This window comes from Hipposideros armiger, unplaced genomic scaffold, assembly GCF_001890085.2.
Source record: "Hipposideros armiger isolate ML-2016 unplaced genomic scaffold, ASM189008v1 scaffold_628, whole genome shotgun sequence".
Lineage (NCBI taxonomy): Eukaryota > Metazoa > Chordata > Mammalia > Chiroptera > Hipposideridae > Hipposideros > Hipposideros armiger.
This window is the reverse complement of record NW_017731978.1, coordinates 295,455-317,043: the sequence shown is the minus strand read 5'-3', so window position 1 is coordinate 317,043 and position 21,589 is coordinate 295,455. Positions and strand designations below refer to the sequence as shown.

General features: G+C 56.3%; 1 protein-coding gene across 8 annotated transcripts in view; it reads left to right on the top strand.

Annotated features, from left to right (window-relative positions):
* The window catches only part of LINGO1 (leucine rich repeat and Ig domain containing 1), a 199,354-nt gene extending 188,762 nt beyond the window's left edge, over positions 1-10,592 (top strand). For all 8 annotated transcript variants that reach the window (XM_019625454.1, XM_019625457.1, XM_019625455.1 and 5 more), the window contains one exon: positions 7,795-10,592. In XM_019625454.1, coding sequence (XP_019480999.1) covers positions 7,795-9,654 — 1,860 coding nt within the window. In that variant the 3' untranslated portion in view covers positions 9,655-10,592. The remainder of the gene's footprint in view (positions 1-7,794) is intronic.
* The last annotated feature ends 10,997 nt before the right edge of the window (positions 10,593-21,589 follow it).

The window sequence follows — 21,589 nt, the reverse complement described above, 5'->3', positions numbered from 1 at the left end:
AGTGTGCAAGAGTGCTCAGGACAACCTTGAATCCAACTGCCTCAGGCCTAAGCCCAGCTCTGCCACTTATCACCGTGTGCGTCACCTCTCTGTGCCTCAGTTCTCTAATCTGTAAAATGGGGATAATATACCAACCTAATAGGATTGGGGTGAGGATTAAACAAGTTCATGTTTGAGTTCGTATCATGCTACCTGTGTGACCTTAAGCAAGTTACGGAACCCCTTTGTTCTTCTGTTTTTTTCCATCTGCAAAATGGGGGTAATAACAAGAACTACCCCAGTGAGCTGTGGCAGGGTTAAATTAATTTTTATATGTAAAGTGCTTAGAATTGTGTCTGGCACCCTGAAAGTCCTCCATAAGGGCTTTTCTAGTCCTCGTCATCACTATGTTTATTAGGTCTCTGGCCTTAAGATCTCAGGCTAGTTCACTCCCCTCAGCTCTGCCCTGTCCTCAACTCCTCCGTCCCTGCTCTGGGTCTCTGAGGCTGTGACCACCCCCTCCTATGCCCTCCGAGGTAGGGGTTGCCTGGTTCTGGGACTCCAAATCCTAAGATGGGTCAACCTGAACTGTTCCTAGGTGGAGGAGCTCTGAGGGCTAAGCCAGCTGGGGGAGGGCCCCAAAGGCCCCAAAGGCCTCCCCCGCCCCCCACAGAAGGTGTGAACGGATGAGTGGATGAGTAGAGATGAGGCAGGTGTTTCTGCCAGGCACCTCCCACGAAGCCAGAGGCCTGCAGGGGCACCTTCATGTCCCTTAGAGCCTGGGTTGGTATCTCAGACCCGGAGAGAGATGGAAGGGAAATATGGGGGTACAGGACCTGGGTTTTCCTTGAGCCCCCTCAGGTCACCACAGGGATGCTTGCCCACCCCTTTAGTCTGGGACAGCTCCAATTCCAGTAAGGGCGCCATCTGCTCAGGTGGGCCCAGCACAGGCAGCAGGGACGCTTCCCAGAACCAGTGGCTCCTCGCAGCTTTCCCAGGCCAGCTCCTAGCTTCCTGGCCGGTCTCTCACTTCAGCACAACCGCGGGAAGGGGCAGACAGGGCCCAGAATGGTCCAGGACTCCATTAAGGTCACACAGCAGGGCAGGGGTGCCCTGGCTGTAGCCCAGGCCTGGGACCTGTGAGCCCGGTGCCCTTTCTCACCCAGAAGTGGCCTCCCCTAGGCCTTGGCCCACCCCTGCTCCTCCCCACCAAGTTGGCCACTCCTGGAGGACAGAGCCTATATATAGAAGCCTTTAAACACTAAGATGCTTTGACAATTAAAATTCATAATTCATCCTGCAAATGGCCTGGGGCTGTAGGCTGGCCGGAACGCCGGGCAGCTCCTGAGATGGGCTGTGCTCTAGTGGGGTGGGCAGGGGCATTCCTCACTCAAGAGCAGGGGACCAGGTACTTGCCCAGGGCCGCACAGGGGAGCCGCGGCAGTTAGGGGGGCCTGATGGCTGCCCTAGTAGACCATCAGGCAACCACATGTGCCCAGTCAGCACCCTCCAGCCTGGCCCTGGCCAAGAGGCCAGCTGAGCACCTTTGGGAGAGGACTGAGTTTCCAAGGTGGCTCTGGGCCAGGGAGGGTGGGGAGTGGCAGGAGGAGGGGCAGCAGACACACACACCCATACTAGCTCCTCCCCCTGCCAGCACCGCCCCCTACCCCCCCCCCTCTCTCTTGGGTCTCAGCAACTCTTTGCCAGAACCAAGAGCAACAGGAAAATAAAGAATTATACACAACAAAAACAGGAAAATAAAGAATTATACACAACAAAAGACATGACCTCAATTTTCTTCCAGGTTAATGTTTCTTTCCCTGGGGGGGGGTGGGGGGGGCTGCTGGAGGAGGAGAAGGGAAAGGGGAGAGGGCAGGCAAAGGCTGGCTGACCAGCCCAAGAGAACAAAGGCTGCCCAGCTGCCCTCCTGCCGGGGCTCAGCCTGGGTGCTGGAGCCCTCCTCTCAGGGTCCCCGGTGCCAGGTGGGCACACCTCCTCCTCACCTCCTCTTTGGGACCCAGCTCCCCATTAGCAGCTCACACTTTAAACCATTATCAGCCATTCACGCCTCAGTAGGGATTAGCCCTAGAAAGCCAGAATGGAGTGTCCTGGTACCTGACTCAGGATTTGGGGTGGGGGAGAACAACCATTAGTTCCCGGATGCTATCACAGGGACCAGGCCAGTTGCGTCTACCCCACACCTTTGCTCTCACTGTTCCCTCTGTCACAATGCCTCCCCATGCTCCTTACCTGGCCTGTGGAAAAATGTATTTGTATTTCAACCTGAGCTCAGGTGACACCTCCTCCATGAAGCCTCCATGAAGAGTCTAGACTCGGCAGCAGACAGAACTGGGGAGCTGTCCCAGTAGTTGTTTGGGCCTAGGGGTGTCAATCTGGGGGACACAGAATGGGGGGCTGCAGAAGCTCCATCCTAGGGAGGAAGGGAGAGAGGTAAACATACCAGCCGTGCCCACAAAGGACTACCAGGGATCCAGAGGGGGCGCCTGGGGGGTGATTCCTTCTTCCTGGGGACTTGAGAAGAGTTGTGTGAGGGGAAACCCTTGAGCTCGATTCTGAAGGCCAAATGGGAGATCTCTAGGCATGGGTGTGACCACTGCCACGGGAGAAAGGCCCACTGAGGGCTTTTATGACAGACCTCACCCCACCCTCCCTCCGCCCCAGTCCCGGCCTCATGGCCACAGCTGCCTGTGAGTGGGCACACGTTCCACGAATGCACCTTACCACTCATGAAATGGGTCCAGCTGCTCCGTGCCCTGCAGCTGCAGGGACTTGGGGACAGGGCAAATCACGAGGACTGCCTCTGTTCTTTCCTCTTCCTTTCTCTTCTGTTTGCCTGCTCTGTGTCTCTGGCTCCATCACCTTTCCCCTCCCTGGTCTCTCAGTCATTTCCTGATGACAGAGCTGGGCAGCACCCTAGGCTGACTGGGGAAGCCACCAGCCCCCTTTCCCAGGTCTGCCATCCCTCCTCATCAATCCTCCTCCCTGCTAGTGCAAAGCCAGTCATGGAACTTAGGGTGTCAGGGCAGGAAGGGGTCGTGCATGCTCACCTTACTTCCCAGGCTGAGAACCCAGAGGCCCTGGCGTCTCAAGGGCCCCAGCAATGGCAGCAGCACCTCCATGCCAGGGATCTCATACCCATGCGTGCTGGGGATCCCTGCAGTTCCTGAGGAACCCTGAGTGGGAACACCATGAAATGCTGATACTCGAAACCTAAAATAACTAAGCCTTCCACCCTGTGCTGCCGCTGACCCCAAATTAGGTGAGATTCTAGCACAGACAGCGCAGCAGGCACAAGAGACGGGCATGGCGGAGATACACTGGAAAAATTCATTGTGTTCAACACACCATTTTCTGATAGCTGGGTACAAGCCTTCGTCAGGTTTTTTGGAGGGCAGGGCGCCTACTTGCAGCTCCCTGAGACCTAGGGCCTTCCTTCAGCCCTGGAGCCTTCCCTAGCACGGCCCTAACATGCCTGTCCCACGTGGGCCTGGCCTGTGTGTCTGCAAGAATGCCCGCGTTGCACCGGGAAGCTCCTGGGGCAGGCCACCTGGCCAGGAGGAGCAGAGCTCTCTGTTGCCTCTGCACTTTGTGGCCTAGGCCTGATGTAGGTGAGTTCCATTTGGCAGCCTCAGTTATTCCTATGTAACACCTCTTTGGAATGCTGATGTTAGGGTTTCTGAGACTGCATAAAGCCCCAGACCTGGCCTGTAGCTGGTGCTCTGCACACATTAGTCCAACCCATTTTACAGGAGCTGGTGTCTGACTGGCTTGTGTGAGCCGGGCTGGGTGCATGGAGGAGACACACCCCTGCCCTCAGGAGCCCCCAAGCAATGCTCTATGAGACAGAATGACCCTTGACCTTCCTCAGTGGACTTCCCAAGTCCACCCACAGGTGATCCCATGCTCCTTCTTGTCTCCGCCAGCTGCCTTTCCCACCCTGAGCCCCAGAGAGGACAGCCCCAATGTGAGGTCCCTCGAACATCTTTCTGGCCCTGCGGAAACTACAGGGTGGGGCCCGTGCTCCCACTTCCCTTTATCCCCTAATCACATTTGAGGATGTTGACTTTCCAGCTGGAGAAAGTCCAGTGTCTATTATGTGCTCTCTCAGGGACCCTGGAATCCAGCCCCTCACTGCACAGTGGGGGAAATAGACCAGAGAGGACAGGCATTGTCCCATGTCACACAGTGGAATAGCCGGCGTGGGGAGCAGCTGACCAGGCCATATCTGCACTGGGACATGAGTAAGAGTGTGATGGTGGCAGCGCAGGTCTGACGGGGGGTTACAGGCAGTTCCAGGGCTCTGGTGCTAGGACTCAGGCTGCTGTGGGGTCTGAGCCCTGCGCCCTGGGCACAGCTGTCCTCTGCCTGCCCACTAGCCTGCCTTCAGTGTTTTTCTCCTTTGTATTTATTGGTCCAATTTTTAAACTCTTGCCCTTGTGGGAAGGCCTTCAGGGGACAAGGATCCAAAATAAAACAGTGATTAAAATGCATAAAACTCTTCTTGGCAATTGCAGGAGGAACGCGCAGGATTAACGGTGCTAGGATGGCAGAAGCAACCTATGGCCCACTACGCAGTTTTGGTGGCCCCCTCAGACACAATCCCATAAGCATCCCTGGGTGACAGGACCCCATGGGTGTGTTAGGCCAGGATAGTAGATCCAGCCTGCTGTGCTCCTGCTATGTCAGCTTGGGCAGGCACCTTAGCCTCTCCAGGCCTCGGTTTCTCCATCTTTTAGGATAGCCACACCCTATTAGCCAAAAGGTGAGGGATGAGGCAATTCAGAGGCTGTGCCCTTCTGGAGCTATCCTGGCCCTGCAGAGTATGGCCCATGGCTCTGAGGGTCTAATTGCCAGGCCTGAGAGTGGCAGCCACACAGGGCAATGCTGACCAGCTTTTCCATCAACATATTGGAATTCCCCAGGTCTCATTGCTCAGCTGCCTGCTCCAGAGTCAGCCCCATCAGAGGGGTTTTAGCCCCTACATAAACTCAAAGAATGTTCACTGGGGTCTGTGTGTGCTAGTCCTTGGTCCAAGACTGCACCACACCTTTGGGCCTTAAGCACCTCACCCTCTAGCAGGTGAGATGCACCCATGACTGTTTGACCCATGATTAAACATAAGGAACAGGGAAGGGCCAAGTGCTGAGGCTTTGGAATGTATTTCCTTCTTTGCTTAGGTCACCAGGAAGCTCTCACCTTTAGTCATTAGTTAGGATTTTGTAGTATTCTTTTCTGTCTTCTTTAGTTTTATTTTTTTATTATCTTGTAACATAACTTTTCTGTCAATTGACTCAAGTCATTTTTAGAATGATGTGTGCTATACATGTTACATGATATCACTGCTAATAAATGTAAGGTGTTTCATGGTTGTGAACAAGACGTGATTTCTGACCGAGTAGGTCAAGGATGGCTTCATGGAGGAAGTGGCCTTTGGGGTGGAAGTTCACAAAGGGCTGCTAGGGCAGGAGGCTGGGAGAGTTTTCCAAAAGGAGATGGCGACAAGGCGGGAATACCTAGGTGGCTTCACTGGGTGGAATGGTGGGAGAGGAGGTAGACGGGTAGGTTGAAGCAAGGTGGTGGAGGACTCAACTATCAGATTCTTGTCTGAGTGAGGGGTTTACCAACATCTCAGGTGGCCTATGCCCTTGCTAACCCCCTCTCATCTCTCAGCCCTCACCCCACCCACCAACCCAGCTCTGAGCTAGGTGCTAAAAGTCCTATTTACCTCTCCAGGTGCCCAGCTGCCGGCCCAATTACTTATTGATTGCCTGTCAGGATGTTTGCTTTTTCTTGTTGGTCACTGGAGCATGTGCGACTATGGAAAATGGCCTGATGTGAAAAGGGCGGGGAGACCAAACCATAGAAGAGTCTGAGAGAGCATGAGGGGCTGAGGGGAGGGGGGTTAGACAAAGCCCTTGGGGATAACAAAGCCTTGCAATTCTATAACATGTCAGTGACAGCCAGACCCCTTTCTGGTTAATCAGTCATTTAGTCGATCAACAACCAGGGAGCACCTGTCAGTCCTGGGAGACAGCTGGAGAATTGAAAAGTGTGTGGCTCCACTGGAGCCTGACAGACCAGAGCTCTGGTCTGAAATCTGCCCCCTGCACGGGCTGGGGGTCCTTGGGCAGCCACAAGTCTTCTGAGCCCCAGTTCCCTTAAGGGTTGAAGTGTGGATGACAAGACCTGTGGCCTTGAAAACAGAGGCATGCGCAGATGTGGGGAGGGGCTAGAAGGGGTGGGAGAAGCCTGAGCTGGGGCACAGAGGTGGGCCCTCTCAGCCTGGGCTTCCCCTTCCTGCAGTGAGCCCCACTTGGGGCCATGATGTGGGGTGTGTGGGCAGGCAGTGAGGCCCCACGGATGCCAGGCCAAGGTAGAATGGTTCTTTGCCCCACCAGCAGTGCGACAGCTGCAACTGGCCCCCAGACCCGTCTGGGCCACCCTGGAGTTTGGAGAAGTCCAGACTAGCCCTCCCAGCCCCCTCCTTAACTGGGCCAGTTTTCCATGGTGTGGAACTGAGAACAGAAGAGATGGGGAGACCATCTAGATACAAGAGTGAGCAAGTGGCCTCTGAACATGGTCTGGGAGAGAGAGGAATGGGGGGCGAGCTCCACACACCCCTTACTGACTCCACCTATAGCCTGTGCTCAAGCCTGACCCACCTGATGCTGCCACCCTTGTCACCACCACCCAAGTGCTGCATGTTCCTCAGGGCCCAGCTGTAATAAGCCTCACGTCCTCAGTGCTACAGTGTGGACCAGCCCCTCCAGGCTGCCCATGCCCTCCTGGGCTTAGGGGCCTGGCTGCCCCTCTCAGACGAGCAGCTGCACAGACCCTGGCCCTAGGATGAGGGCGACTGAAACCCTGAAAGACAAATGATGAAGGCTGAGGGAGTCTTTGGAGGGGAGCATACTTTCTACTGGGGAGTTGAAAAAGCTCGTCAGCACAGTGGACATGAATTGAGGCCCCGACGATGGGGTTTCAACAGGCAGGGGTGTGGCATTCCAGGAGGACAGAAAAACTTATTCCCTGGACCCTGCACTCTGGAGTCCAGTGGGTCACTGTGAGGACCCAAAGGATGGGGAGAGTCAGGGAGACTCTGTGGGGAGACATCAGGCCTGGGTTCTGGCTTTCTGGGTGGGGGTACCCTCCACTGATCTAGAAACCCCACCGGGGAGCAGACAGGAACCACTGGATTTGGTGATTGCCCAAGACTCAGGCTGTGGGCTCAGCTGCAGTGTCTGCACCTGAGGCAGCTCAGACTAAAGGCTGTGAGAGGGGCCCCTAGTAGCTTCAGAAGCCCTTGTCTGCAGGCTGGGGACCAGACATGCTCCTCTGCAGAGTGTTTCCAGAGGCCTCAGCCTTGAGCACCAGGGGAAGCAGGGATGGGGTGTGGGCCGCACACCTGGAGCCACAGTGCCTGTAAAACATAAAACATAAAGGAGGTGGACCGCAGCCTGAGGGGCCAATACCAGGCTCCTCTGAGGCAGCCCTGCCCCTTCCATGAATCCTTTCGATCCAGAGATGCTGGGAAGGTCCTTTAGGAGGGCTCTGGGCAAGGTAAGGGGCAAGGAGGAAATAGCATAGGGTGGCAGGAGGCCTCTCAGGCATCTGGACCTCACTGTGGGGTCCCAGGTAGGTGTCATATGCCACTCTGGCCCCTGCCTCTCTATCTGTGTCAGGAATATCCTGACGGGGCAGGAGGGCATGGGGACACGGAGGGCTTGGGGCAGGGTCCAGCCAAACGCTGTCCTCTAAGTTCCTCTTCTGGCCTGTGCTTACTCCTGGCTGTAGGTAAGCAAGAGGATGCTGGCTAGGGGCGTGAGGAGCATGCCCAGCCCCCTCCTAGCCTGCTGGCAGCCCATCCTCCTGCTGGTGCTGGGCTCCGTGCTGTCAGGCTCAGCGACGGGCTGCCCGCCCCGCTGCGAGTGCTCCGCCCAGGACCGCGCGGTGCTCTGCCATCGAAAGCGCTTTGTGGCCGTGCCGGAGGGCATTCCCACTGAGACCCGCCTGCTGGACCTGGGCAAGAATCGCATCAAAACGCTCAACCAGGACGAGTTCGCCAGCTTCCCTCACCTGGAGGAGCTGGAGCTTAACGAGAACATCGTGAGTGCCGTGGAGCCCGGCGCCTTCAACAACCTCTTCAACCTTCGGACGCTGGGGCTCCGCAGCAACCGCCTGAAGCTCATCCCCCTGGGCGTCTTCACCGGCCTCAGCAACCTGACCAAGCTGGACATCAGCGAGAACAAGATTGTCATCCTGCTGGACTACATGTTCCAGGACCTGTACAACCTCAAGTCGCTGGAGGTCGGTGACAACGACCTGGTCTACATCTCCCACCGAGCCTTCAGCGGCCTCAACAGCCTGGAGCAGCTGACGCTGGAGAAATGCAACCTGACCTCCATCCCCACCGAGGCGCTGTCCCACCTGCACGGTCTCATCGTCCTGAGGCTCCGGCATCTCAACATCAATGCCATCCGGGACTATTCCTTCAAGAGGCTGTACCGGCTCAAGATCTTAGAGATCTCCCATTGGCCCTACTTGGACACCATGACGCCCAACTGCCTCTACGGCCTCAACCTGACGTCCCTTTCCATCACGCACTGCAATCTGACTGCTGTGCCCTACCTGGCTGTGCGCCACCTTGTCTATCTCCGGTTCCTCAACCTCTCCTACAACCCCATCGCCACCATCGAGGGCTCCATGTTACACGAGCTGCTGCGGCTGCAGGAGATTCAGCTGGTGGGTGGGCAGCTGGCCGTGGTGGAACCCTACGCCTTCCGAGGCCTCAACTACCTGCGCGTGCTCAACGTGTCCGGCAACCAGCTGACCACACTGGAGGAGTCCGCCTTCCATTCCGTGGGCAACCTAGAGACCCTCATTCTGGACTCCAACCCGCTGGCCTGTGACTGCCGTCTCCTGTGGGTGTTCCGGCGCCGCTGGCGGCTCAACTTCAACCGGCAACAGCCCACGTGTGCCACGCCCGAGTTCGTCCAGGGCAAGGAGTTCAAGGACTTCCCCGACGTGCTCCTGCCCAACTACTTCACATGCCGCCGCGCCCGCATCCGGGACCGCAAAGCCCAGCAAGTGTTTGTGGATGAGGGCCACACGGTGCAGTTTGTGTGCCGCGCGGATGGAGACCCGCCGCCAGCTATCCTCTGGCTCTCGCCCCGAAAGCACCTGGTCTCCGCCAAGAGCAACGGGCGGCTCACAGTCTTCCCTGACGGCACGCTGGAGGTGCGCTACGCCCAGGTTCAGGACAACGGCACATACCTGTGTATCGCGACCAACGCTGGCGGCAATGACTCCATGCCTGCCCACCTGCATGTGCGCAGCTACTCGCCCGACTGGCCCCATCAGCCCAACAAGACCTTCGCCTTCATCTCCAACCAGCCGGGCGAGGGAGAGGCCAACAGCACGCGCGCCACCGTGCCTTTCCCCTTCGACATCAAGACCCTCATCATCGCCACCACCATGGGCTTCATCTCCTTCCTGGGCGTCGTGCTCTTCTGCCTGGTGCTGCTGTTCCTCTGGAGCCGGGGCAAGGGCAACACGAAGCACAACATCGAAATCGAGTACGTGCCCCGCAAGTCGGACGCTGGTCTCAGCTCCGCCGCCGACGCGCCCCGCAAGTTCAACATGAAGATGATCTGAGCATAGGGCGGGGCTCCCTTTCCGGTCCCGCCCACCCCTACCCCCAGCCCTGCCCTTGGCTGCCCCACCGGTCCTCACCACCTGCCCTCCCTCTACCAGGACCTCAGACGTGCCGCCCGGGGACGCTGCTGCACAGGGGCACATGTGGACAGACTGTAGTCGGAAGCTGACTGACCTACACACAGAAGTCAATAATTCAATTTTAAAAGTTACGAACTTCCTGTGTAACTTGGGTTTCAATAATTATGGATTTTTATGAAAACCTGAAATAATAAAAAGAGAAAAAAAAACAACTATTTCCTTTAGCTAGTCGGAATGCAAACTTTTGACGTCCTGATTGCTCCAGGGCCCTCTTCCAACTCAGTTTCTTGTTTATCTCCTCCTCCTCCTCCTTTCCCTCCTCTTCCTCCTTTCTCTTCTCTTCCCCTGTGGGGAGGGATCACTCAGGAAAACAGGAAAGGAGGTTCCGGTTCCCTCCCCTCGCCCTCCCTGCCAAGGCAGCCTACAGAAACAGGCAGAGTGGTGGGTGTGGGCCCACCTCCCAGCTGGCTGTTTGTTGGGAGCAAGTGGAGGGGACAGGGCTGCCAGTTGGGAGCAGGGCTACCTGCCAAGCTGCCAGGCAACACTGCTGCAGGTGGTTGGGGGCCTGGTCTGGTGTGGCCGAGACTCTGGACAGGGGCTAGGGTCCTCCCAGAGGACAGCATAGTCAGCAGAGCGAGCCAGGGACCAGAGGCGGGGACAAGGCCTAACTTCTGGTCCGGCTGTCCCACTAACTTGCTGTGTGGCCTGAAACAGGTCATTGTTTCTGGGTCTCAGTCTCTACATCTGTACAGATGGAAGCGTTACCCCTGCCCTGCCTACCTCACAGGGCTGTTGTGAGGAATTGATGAGATGATGTATGTGAAACACTTTGTAACCTGTAAAGCGCTGTGCACACATGTGGGTGACTGTTCTCATTATGGTCATTATTATCATGGTGGCGGGGGCGGGCCTCCTGAAGGGATCTCCATGGGGTCAGGTTGGGGGCATGCCAGGGGAGGGGGGGGGCATGCCCAGTCTGGGCAGTGGCCAAAGGCATGGACTGGATGAACTGGGCTTTAGGCCCACAGGAGCACCCTGAGGCCCGTAAGCTTCATGGCTTTGCCCACCTCTGTTTGGGGGTCCCCCCAGGCAGAATACCCCTGCAGCTTTGGCATGGAGATTTCCAGGGATTGGGAACACCAGCTCTCTCCAAGCCTTCTTTCCACAAGCTTTTATCAAGTTCCTACTCTATGTTACTTCCCATGTAGGGTGCCCAGTCTTGGGGGCTGGGGGAAGCCATTCTGGGGCTGCCCTTGGGACTGCCCAGACCTAGGTCACCACTCCAGCCTTGCCCCGTCATCCACCAGGCCACACTCTGAGCCTACTCTGGGCTGTGAAGGGTTCTAGATTGGGATCCACTCGCACATGAGTTGACCAGGAAGGCAAGAAGTGGCCCCTCCCATTCACACCAAACCTAAACACTCCAAACTCAGCCCTGGAAAGGGATGCCCGGATGACAGAAGTGCAGAGCCCCTTAGGTCACCTTTTCACTTTCCCCAAATCCATGGGCCCTGGCTCAAGAACCTGGGGCAGTAGCTCTGCCAGCAGACCATGTGCTTACCCCCATCTCTGCCAGGCAAAGAAGGGCACCAGGGTCAGGGAAGTCTGGCTTCTTCCCTTGAACTCCAAGTGTCCTCTTTCTCCTCAGGGACTCCTTGGACTTAGCTCCATGGTGGGCCCAGCGTGACCTACTGCCCATTGATCTCAGGCTAGGGGAGGACCCAGCGATGCAGGAACCCATGGGATCAGACTTAGCTGAACTTGGAGAAGGAACAATAGGAGAGTCGCCCCTCTGCAGTAAGAAACTTTCAAAGTGCAGCTCCTCCTGTCAGGGATCTCCCTGGGGCTCACCCTCTCACCCAAGCGGGCATGAATTAGGTAGCCGCATGCCTGGCACCTTCTAGACCAAGCCTCTGGTGGGTGAGCAGTCTGGCATGGCGTTGACTCACTCATTCACTCACTCAATCTACAGATGTGCCTGAGAACCCACTCTGCTCCTGGTTTCCGGCTCCTGGCTGATGCAGTTTGTAGCCAGTGATTGGGTTACCCTGTCTCACCCTCATCTCCCAAGCAGCACCCCTGGACTGTCCCTGGTTCTGGGGGAGCCTCATATCCTCTGAACGGTGGCTTTATCCCTGGGAAGAAACAGGATCCTCCCCCATTGGATCTGGAATGTGGTGGGGTAAAAGCTGATGGTCTCTGGAGGGGCAGCTGAGATATGATTGTATGTCTCTGAGGTTCAAGGTCAGCCTGAGGGAGTTCCTGTTCTAATGCTTATTAGCTGTTTGGGATTGTTATTTAACCTCTCAGAGCCTCAGTCTTCCCATCTGTAACATAAAGATGGTCCTACTACTCTCAGTTATTAGGAGGTTAAACGAGGGAGTATAGGTACATTTGTTGATTGGTGGCGTGCCTGGCACTCAGGAAGTCCTCTGCCATTGGTGGTGATGATGATTGCCGTCTGGTACAGATGCAGAGACTGAGGACCAGACAGGCTGGCAGCTTATCCACAGTCAAACAGCTGCTAAGTGACAGGACCAGGACCTGGGAGTTCCAGACTCTCAGAGCCACAGGTTTCTAAGACTGGCTTGGGGCTTCTCAGAGCCAGGCCTGGCAGGAGACCACTTTGGGAGCACAAGCAACAGGGAGAGGACTCCTTTGGCATGGGGGTGGTCTGTATGCAACAAGAGGCCAGTGGGATGTGAGACCTCAAGAATCCGACAGACCTGCCCACCTCCGGAGAGAGACCAGAGCACAGTCTCTCTGCTGCCCAGCCCCGGACACCCTGGTTGGTGCCACACCCCCCCCCCACAGGAGGCAGCCATGGTTGGTTCCTTAACTCAGGATGCCTGGGTCCCTAGGGCTCTCCAGGGTTCTGGAAAGAGCAGGGGATTTATGGAGCCAGTTTATTCCTGCCTTCTGGGAGGGAACTGAGGATACTCTGGGACACAAGAATTGTGAGGTTGTTTGCTGATGGGGGAGAGAGTCAGTTTTGGGGACGTGAGTACCCAGAGTCAGGGAGCTGGTTTGGCTCAAGCAAAGGAGCCTGGAGATGGCAGAGCCCGGCTGGGAGCTAGGTGTCCTGGATTTCAGTGCTGTCCTTGCCTACCTGTGGGACCTTCATCTGTAGAAGAGGGTAACGAACTCAACTGCTAAGAGCCCTGCCAGATACAGGGGGGAATGACGTGGTAAGTCAGGCTGGAGAGGCCACTGTCTCCATGGCCTGACAGCCTCTGAAGGGGAAAGAAGGGGAGCAAATATCCGCCGCCCACCCCCCCGTACCCCCCCACACACACACCCTGCCCTGGCACACACACGCTGGGAGCCTGAACCCAGAGGTGGTCCGGGGGTGGGGCCAAAGCTCTCCTGGGCCACTCACATTCCACACAGCCCAGTGGCCCCGGTGTTCCTTAGACCCAGTGGGGTTGTAGAGTCAGCATGTCCTGCCACCTCCAGCTCTGTAGGGAGCTGGCTGCTCTGCTTACCCTTCAGCCTGGGTCCAAGCTACTGGGGGAAAAGGCAAGATACTGAATCCTCAGAGGGTAGCCTGCTTTCCGTGGACCAAGACCAGAGGCAGCCTCCAGTCCTGTTCTTCCATGAGACAGCATGCCTTAAAGAGAAAGGGCGATAAGACTGGGATCCTACCCTGGACACACAAGTGGACCCAGCCAAAGATGGCACCCAGCAGGGTGAGTATTAGAGGGAACAGCACGCACCAGGATCCCCCCTGGCTTATCCCTCACAGTGAGAACCTGAGGCTCAGAAAGGGGAAGTAAACTGCCTAGAGTCACACAGCAGAGTGGTGATAGGGTATGGGCTTTGGAGTTGTGCAGACCTCGGTTCAAATCCCACCTTAGGTGTGACACATGTTTGGTGTGCAATAATGACCACCGTTAACAGCATGCCTTCATTATGGACAAGCAGGGGAGGGTGTTTGACCTCAGGAACTGCAGGGTAAGGGACTATGTGGAGGATCCAAAGGACACAGTGCTGGAACTCTGATGAGGCTGGGGTAGCAGCTAAGCCAGATCACGCCCTCTATCTGGCCCTGGAAGGCCTCGGGGCTGTGGGGAGGCTGGGAGCTGATGGACCCATCACTCCTCTCTGCCCAGGACAGAGAGACCACCCTGCCCTGCGGTCCTGGAGGACAAAGCTACAACCTGTGTGTTTGGGGGCTGAAGGTCTCAGAAAACAAGGAAGAATGGGTGAGAGGAGATGTGCAGCCCCTGGCTGGTGGTGGGAGTCCTGGGGACCTTGAGCCTTTGAGGGTCTGAAGTCAGGGCTCATGAGGTACAAGGAGTGGGGAGCACAGACCAGCTGGAGCTAAGTGATTTATTGGGGTCCCCACAGAATCTGGTTCCAAGGCCTATCACCCTTGCTGCATCTCTCCCCAATCTGATGTCCTCTAATGATGGGACAGCCTGCACAGGGCTGAAAGCCACCCCCAGCTCCCATTCTAAAAGCCCAGTTCCAGCCTCCTTCACAGTCAGGCTTGCTGAAATCTCTGATCTCTTCATCTTATTCTCCAGAGGAAAAAAAATCTGATTTACCACCTGCCAGCCAGTAGATATTGGCTGCCTCAAAGTTAGGTGCGCGTTCCCTTTTCCAATCAGCTGAGGTCAAAGAGTTCAAACTTATCCAAGCCAAGTCTGAGTAAAGATGGGGCAGAAAGTGCTAAGGGACTGTATCAGTTATCTATTGCTGCATGACAACCAACCCCAAACTTAGTGGTTTAAAGCAACAGCCATTTATTTGTTCCCAGTTTTTTTTTTTTAAATTGGGGAGTTGGGGGAGGGGAACAGCATTGAGGAATCAGGGAAGGGGAACAGACAAGTTGCTGTCCTTTTGTTCTTCAGTCTAGTTGTGGAGGACATCGCTTCACCGGCTCATGTTGGTATTATCATTGTGTTCTTCCCCTGGGAGGCAGTCGTTCGCCGGCCATTGGACGGCTACTCACAGCGGCTCACCGCAGCTCATGAAAGCTCCGCTGCCGGCCAGCCCCACTGCAGCCTACGCAGTAGCCTGCAACTCACAGCAACCCAGCTCCAGGTTGAGCTGTTGTTCACTGTCTTAGCTGTAGAGGGCACAGCGTCACTGGCCCTCATGTGGGATCCGAACCGGGGCCCTGCTGCTCAGAACTGGCGTCCCAAGCCAACTCCTAACCAACGTGCCTCTCGGCTGGCCCTGTTCCCAGTTTTAAAACCTGGGCAGGGCTTGGTAAGAACAGCTCATCTCTGCTTCACATGGTATCGACTTGGGAGACTGACTGGGGCTGAAAGACCCAAGGGGACTTCTGGCCACACCTGCCACCTCAGCTGGGGAGGCTGGAAGGGCGGGAGGCCAGCTGGCTTCTTTGTGTCCATGTGGTCTCCTCAGCAGGCTAGCTGGACTTTATGGTGCCTCAGTGCTCCAAGATGGTCACATGGAAGCTACCATCCTCTTGAGGCCAGGAAGTTCCACAGCTTCACCTTCACTGCATTCTATTGGTCAGGACAAGTCACACCAACCCCCCTCCACCACCCCACCACCCCTATTCAGGAGGACAGGGGACAGATCCCAGCGTCTGGTGGGAGGAGCTGCAAGTCACTCAGGCAAAAGGGCGTGCAGGATGTGAGAACCAAGGCAGTCCCCCTCCCCAGGGACCCCTGCGGTGCCTCTTCCTTTGAGGAACTGCTCATTGGTACACAGCCTCCACAGTTTACCCATGAGTAGGGGACTTAGAAAGTGATGGTACTAGCCTACAGATGGACGTACAGCTGGTAAGTAAAGATTCAGGACTTGGCCCCCAGGTTGCTGCCCCTGGTAGTGTCCTTTCAAGCAGAAGCAGGAGGTAGGGCTGGGGGCAGGGGGATACAGCAATAATAATGGCTACTGCCTATCAGAGACTATGCCAGGCACCAGGCCAGATACTTTACCTGTGTGCTTTTATTTAATCCTACCATGAAGAGGTTCTCATACACTCCCTTTCGGATGAGAACACCGAGGCTCAGGAAGTGACTGCCTGGGGCTCACCACCAGGTAGCAGATAAAGCCAGGACTCATACTCAGGACACCAGTACTTCATGGCACAGAAAGCTCCGAACTGGTCTCCTCACTCTGAACCACACCAGACTCAGGCTTCTCCTCTGTGCAGTGGGTCTAGTCCCATCCCCTCCTTCAGCCTCCTGCCTTTGTGGGGTAGATGAACTGGTGGTGGAGAGTGCTGTGGCAGGGGTGGCTGAGTGCTTAGGTTGGGGCCCCGGGCTTGGAGTGCGATCCACCAGGCCCAGCTGCCTGTTCTGAGGACCTGGCAATCTGGCACTGGGACCTGCTGGGCAACTGGGGACTACTGGACAGGAGTCTGAGAACAGTGGCCACAGAGTGCGGCCCTGGCTCTGACTGCGCAGCCTGTAAAGGGATTTACAGCTTCCCCATAAACCTGTTATGGCTCATCCTGCACCCCCAGCCCAGGCCCTGTCATCATGCCGGGTGACTGCTGGTGTCTGAGAAGGCTGGGCTGGGGTCTTTGGGGGACATGGAGACTGAGGGATGCCCCAGGGTCTCAGCTCCAGCCCCCATCATCTCCCAGTTCCTTCACACCTCAGCCCTCATGCCACCCCATGCTCTGGATGTGACCCCAGCAGGGACCCTATACCTCCCGCCAGCCCCATTCCCATCCCTGTCTGGGCTAAGACACACCGCCATAAATTCTGGGGGTGGAGAAGCAGGGTGTCCCAGAGTAACAGGAGAAGGAACACACTGGAGAAAGAATGCAGGCAGGAGAGAGAACTGGTGGGCCCTTCCCATGACCCTCTCCCCCCACCCCCGCCCCAGTTCCCAGCACCCAGAGCTCAGCCCAAGGGCAGTGGTTAGCCTGGTTATCTCCCCATTTCAATGATGAGAAACAAGGGTCTCAGAGAGGCTGAGCCATTATGCAAGGCTGCACAGCTAAGTCGTGGCACCTCAGAAAGAACAAAATGCTCATTGCTCCCATTCCGCAGACAAGGAGACGGAGATTCAGAGAGGGGAACTGACAGACAGGTCCAAGATCGCAAAACGAGTGAGTCAGTCGTAGCCCCAGCTCTGTCTCACCTGAATTGGGGGGTGGCGATAAGGAGGCAACCACTGTGGCACCCAGAAAACCTTTCCACAGGAAACATAAGTCAGGCTGGCCCAGGGGGACACCCAGTCCCGGTGGAGGAGCTCACTGGACGCCCTGACTTTGCTCTCTGACTAGCAGACATTTACATAGCTCGTTAAAAAATATGGCATCGTAAAGAGGAGAGACACAAGCACAGTAAAGCTCTTCCCTTCACTGCCCGGCAGCCCCAGAGCCTCTTCCAGGACATTCCAAGGGCGAAGGGAGCAGGATGGGTGGGAAGCAGGTTATGGCAGCCCTTTGGCAGCACCCAGTGCTGGGGGGAGGAGTGAAGATTTCCAAGTGTCTCCCTCCTGGGCTCTGTCCAGCACCCAGTCCCGAGAGGTGGGGATACCCTTGTGTGACCTCGCACCAATCCCTGAACATTTCTGGGCAGACACTTCCCAAGGACCTGAGAAAAGGCTGGGCCAACTGGGTCTCTCCCCTCTCTTCCAGCTTCAGGCTGCACCCAGACCTCAGTGGTGTCCCCTGGCTCACTTCCCTGCCCTCACATTGCTGCTGATAGCCTCACCGGCAGATGACATTTACTGCCCAGCCCTGTACCTGGGCTCATCAGTTCCCCTCACCATGCTCAGTACTAACCATGCATTCACCTGGACAAGAGATGCATCCGCCTGCCCCAGCCCTGGTCCCCTCAGGCCACCTCTTGCCCATTCCCCGCAACCTTCCTCAGGTCCTAGTCTGTAGCTAGGAGAGTCAAAGCCCCTAGAGGCCCAGCCATCAGAGCAGCCCACTCCCCACACACAGCCTGGATTTCACCTTTCTGGAGTCTCCCTGTGTCCTCCTCAGGGAGCCTGCCAATCTTCTACCACGGGTGAGTCCCTGCCCCCTGCCTCACTTTCCCTCTCTGAACATCTGGGGTTGGACCACATTGGCTCCAAGGTCTCAGCTAAGCAAGATGGCCCATGAGGAGTGGGGTGAGATCCTGTGCCCCATGGTGTGAGCCACGGTGAGCCACCAGCAGTGAAGGAGGACTGGTTTGTGGGAGGCCCTGCCGCCAGAGACGAGAAGCATACTGCCTGACCAGGAGCTAGAAGAACAGCTGGTCCCTTGCTCCTGCAGGGCAGCTGGAAGGCACAGGGACATTGAAAGGTTGATGGGCCCCTGCAGTTGCCCAGAGGCAGAAGGGGCTGCTGGAGGTATGGTTGAATGGGAGGACTGTTCTGTGGTGAGGCAGAGCTGGAGAGGCCAGGGTTCCCAGGCCCCAGCTGGGTCCTCCAGCTGGCCTCCAGCCCTCTCCCACAGAAAATAGGTTTCCAAACACATCGTCAGAAGGGGAACGTGGGGTGGGCATGCACGTGAGGGAATAACACCTGGTAAGCACCCATAGCTGCAGAGTCCATGTCCCACAGGCAGTGGAGGCTAAGGGAAAGTTACCTTTCACGTAGAGAGAGCAGATAGGGGAGAGCAAAGGCAGGGGCCAGCTTTTCAAGGGTCCCCAGGCCCGCAGGTCCAGCTCCCTTGGCTTAGGATGAGGAAAATCTACTTTGAATCTCTGCCCTTGAAGTGTCACCTGTGCCAAGGGCAGAACCACCCCTCCTGTTGGCTTTCATGCTCCTGTGGGAGGGAGGGAAGATGTGCATGTCGGGGGTTGGGGAAACTGAGGCAGGCGTTCTGCAGCACACCATCCAGGCACTGGGGAACTATGGTGGACACTTGAGCATAGAAGGGACACATCTCAGATTCTAAGGAGGAAAGATTTGAGGTGTGGGAGCAAAAGAGACAGAGGCAGAGTAGGCACACATGAGTATGCACACCTCTGTTTACACACACATACTCCTACTCCAGTGGGCACACATGTGCACATGGAAGAGCTCACATTTGTACAGCCTCACACATTCTCTCACACAGATGCGCAGCAATTCATTATGTCCACACACAAACCTTTTCACGCACCCCCCTGCAAGCAAACACCATCAGTGTACACCCAGGTACCAGCTGTTCACGTGGGTACACCACACTCTCACCAGTGCATTGCAACTACAGCACAGACCCACAGAACAGCCCCTTACCCCACCCCACCCCCACAACACACAAGGGTAAGGACACCCGCATACCCTAACTCAGCTCCCACCATGTGGGCCCTCCCAGAGGTCCACTCCCGCCTCCCATCCTGCAGCCTCCCTTCGTCCTGGGTTCAAAGAGTGGCCAGGTCGGCCCTGTGAGCAGTGCTCACGCACCCTGTGTACACCCGTGAGCCCGTGAACGCGTGTTTGACAGCAGCCAGGAGCCTCGCTCCCGCCCCCGGAACTGCGGCCGGCCAATGAGAGCGCAGGAGCTGTCTCCTAGGCGACCAGCCGAGCTGCCGAGCTACCGGCTGCGAGGGGTCGGCGGGGGCGTGGCCACAGGGACCTCCTCCTCCCTCCGGACCCTTGTGTTCCCTTGGGCCCACGTCCTTACCAGGTTAGAAGGCAGGGCTAGGTTGAGGGCAAGAGTGGTAAGGGTGCTTCAGAGGCGCGCAGATATTGAGCCCGAAATGGATCCCAGTGATGCTGTTCCCCTGGATGGGCCAGGGACAGGTGAGCATCCCAACCAAAGACGTGTTTTTCCCTTTAGGAATATTAAAAGCAAGCATGATTTCTAACAGGCCCGTGGTGAGGTTCTCAGCTCGTGGCCCCCCTTCTGCCCACCCTGGGAAAGGCCTCTGGTTCTGAGCCCTGGAGAGAGCCACCATCACCTGCTTCTGCTGGAAGGGGAGGTTGTTCCCAGTCAGAGAGAGGGGTCTCGGCCACAGGAAGGGGCTTTACTCAGGGCCTTCGTGCCAGTCTCATCCATACTCAGTTTGTAGTTATACATTTCTCCAGGATCACGTATGCCTACTGCCATCCTGAAATCTTTGTCTTCTGGGTCAGGGCCTAGCCCAGCTCAGCTGTCACTCCCTGTCTGACCCTGGCCAATTGGTTTCCCCTTGCTGGGTTTCACTTTCCCTGTCTCTAAAATGTAGTAATAATTCTTGCTCTGGAGCACCGCCTCCCTTCCTGGCTCCCACATATTCATTGACCACCTACTCTTACTGGGCACTGGGACAGGCAGGGGGGATACGAGGAATGAGACTGGCGGAGTTCCTGCCCTCTTGGAGCTTAGAGTGTGGTGGAGTGCTAACCACTCAAATACTACACATTTAAAACCTTGGTCAGATGTTTTGAGAACTCACATGGGGCAGGGTATAGTGAGCCCTGCCATTCACAAAGTCTGTATCCTGTATAATAACAGTGATGGTGAACACGAGAGTAACCACAGCTCTCTGCTTCTGAGCATGCCCGGAGGGCCACTGACCCTCAGCTTTCAGGGCCTGGACAGAGTTTAGCTGTCTTCAGATGGTCAGCCCCCTCCTCTCATGTCCTGTCCCTGCTCTGGGGGACAGGCAAGCAGCAGAACTCACCCTCTGAGCACAGTGAGACATCCACTCTGCCCTGCTCTGCACAGCTGGCTTCCAGGGAGATCCATGGAAGTGATTTGCACCTGGCTCCTGTCTCTGCTCCACACTAATTGGCCAGGCAACCCGGGACACAGCAGCACTTCTCCATAACACCCGGACACTCAGTCCCACCTTCCAGGGTCTTGGGGAAGCTTGCACACATTGCCCACAGAAAGCACTTGGCTTGTGGGATGCACCCAGTAGATGCCTGCTGCTGCACTTCACTGGGCCCTCCAGGGCAAATCAATGGAGGCTGCAGGGGTGTGTGGGGCTCTTGGGCTGAGATAAGTTCTAGCTTTTAGTGCTATCTGTACCCAAAATGATTTGACTGCAAGAAACAGAAGCCCATTTAAAGATGTTCTCTAACAAGGGGTTTCTGTAAGGATATAGTCCTAGGGAAGCCTGTCACAGGAAGCCTCCTCTCTCTTGGCTCAGCTTCTGGCTTCACAGTGGCTCAGGTCACATTTTCCTTTCTGCAGAGGGAGTGGCTTCCTCTGCTGCCCCATCGGGGGGTCCTGAGGAGCACAGCTACCCTTAGGGGTACCTCTTAGAGGGCAGCTTCAGCTACCCACTGCAACTCAGAGTTCAATGCCAGATTCCCAAGAGAAATGGTGATAGGTGGGGATTAGGTCAGGTGTCCACACAGGCAGGGCCAGGTGGCCTCTCCCAGACTGTGTGAGGGGTGTGGTCTCCAAGTAGGAGTGTTAGTAGAGTCAAAATGGCGGCTTTCTCTAGACCAGTGTTTCTCAGCCCTGGCTCCACACTGGAATCACCAGGGGAGCTTTAAAAAATACTGCTACCTAACTCCCACTCCCAGGGATTCTGATTTCAGCTGTTCTGGGTGCCGCCTGGGTAATGGGCATTTCAGGAGTCCCCCAGGAGATTCTAATATGCAGCCAAGACACAGGTCACCGCTTTAAAGACTTCCTGCTGGCTGAGCCCACTCTGCAGGTGTTATCCATCTCTCTAGCTTTGTCTTGTTTCAGGCCAGGTGAGAGGTTCACCCTTCAAGGTCTAAATCAGTGATTCCCAAGCCAGCTCCAAGATGTGACAGGGTCCTGACCCTCAGGCCTGGCCCAGCCCTACTGAATCTGAATGTCTGGGGAGGAGCTTGCTGATTCTCATCACCAAGCAAGACGGGGACATTGGGCTAAATGATCACTTTACCCACTATCCATGCACCTGACATGCACTTACGGAAGAAATCAGCCCAAGGGCAATGGACACTTCCATGTTGCAAAGGGGAAAGGAGAAACAAGCTTTCAGCCCAGCACTCACTGCACAGCTGTTATTAGTAG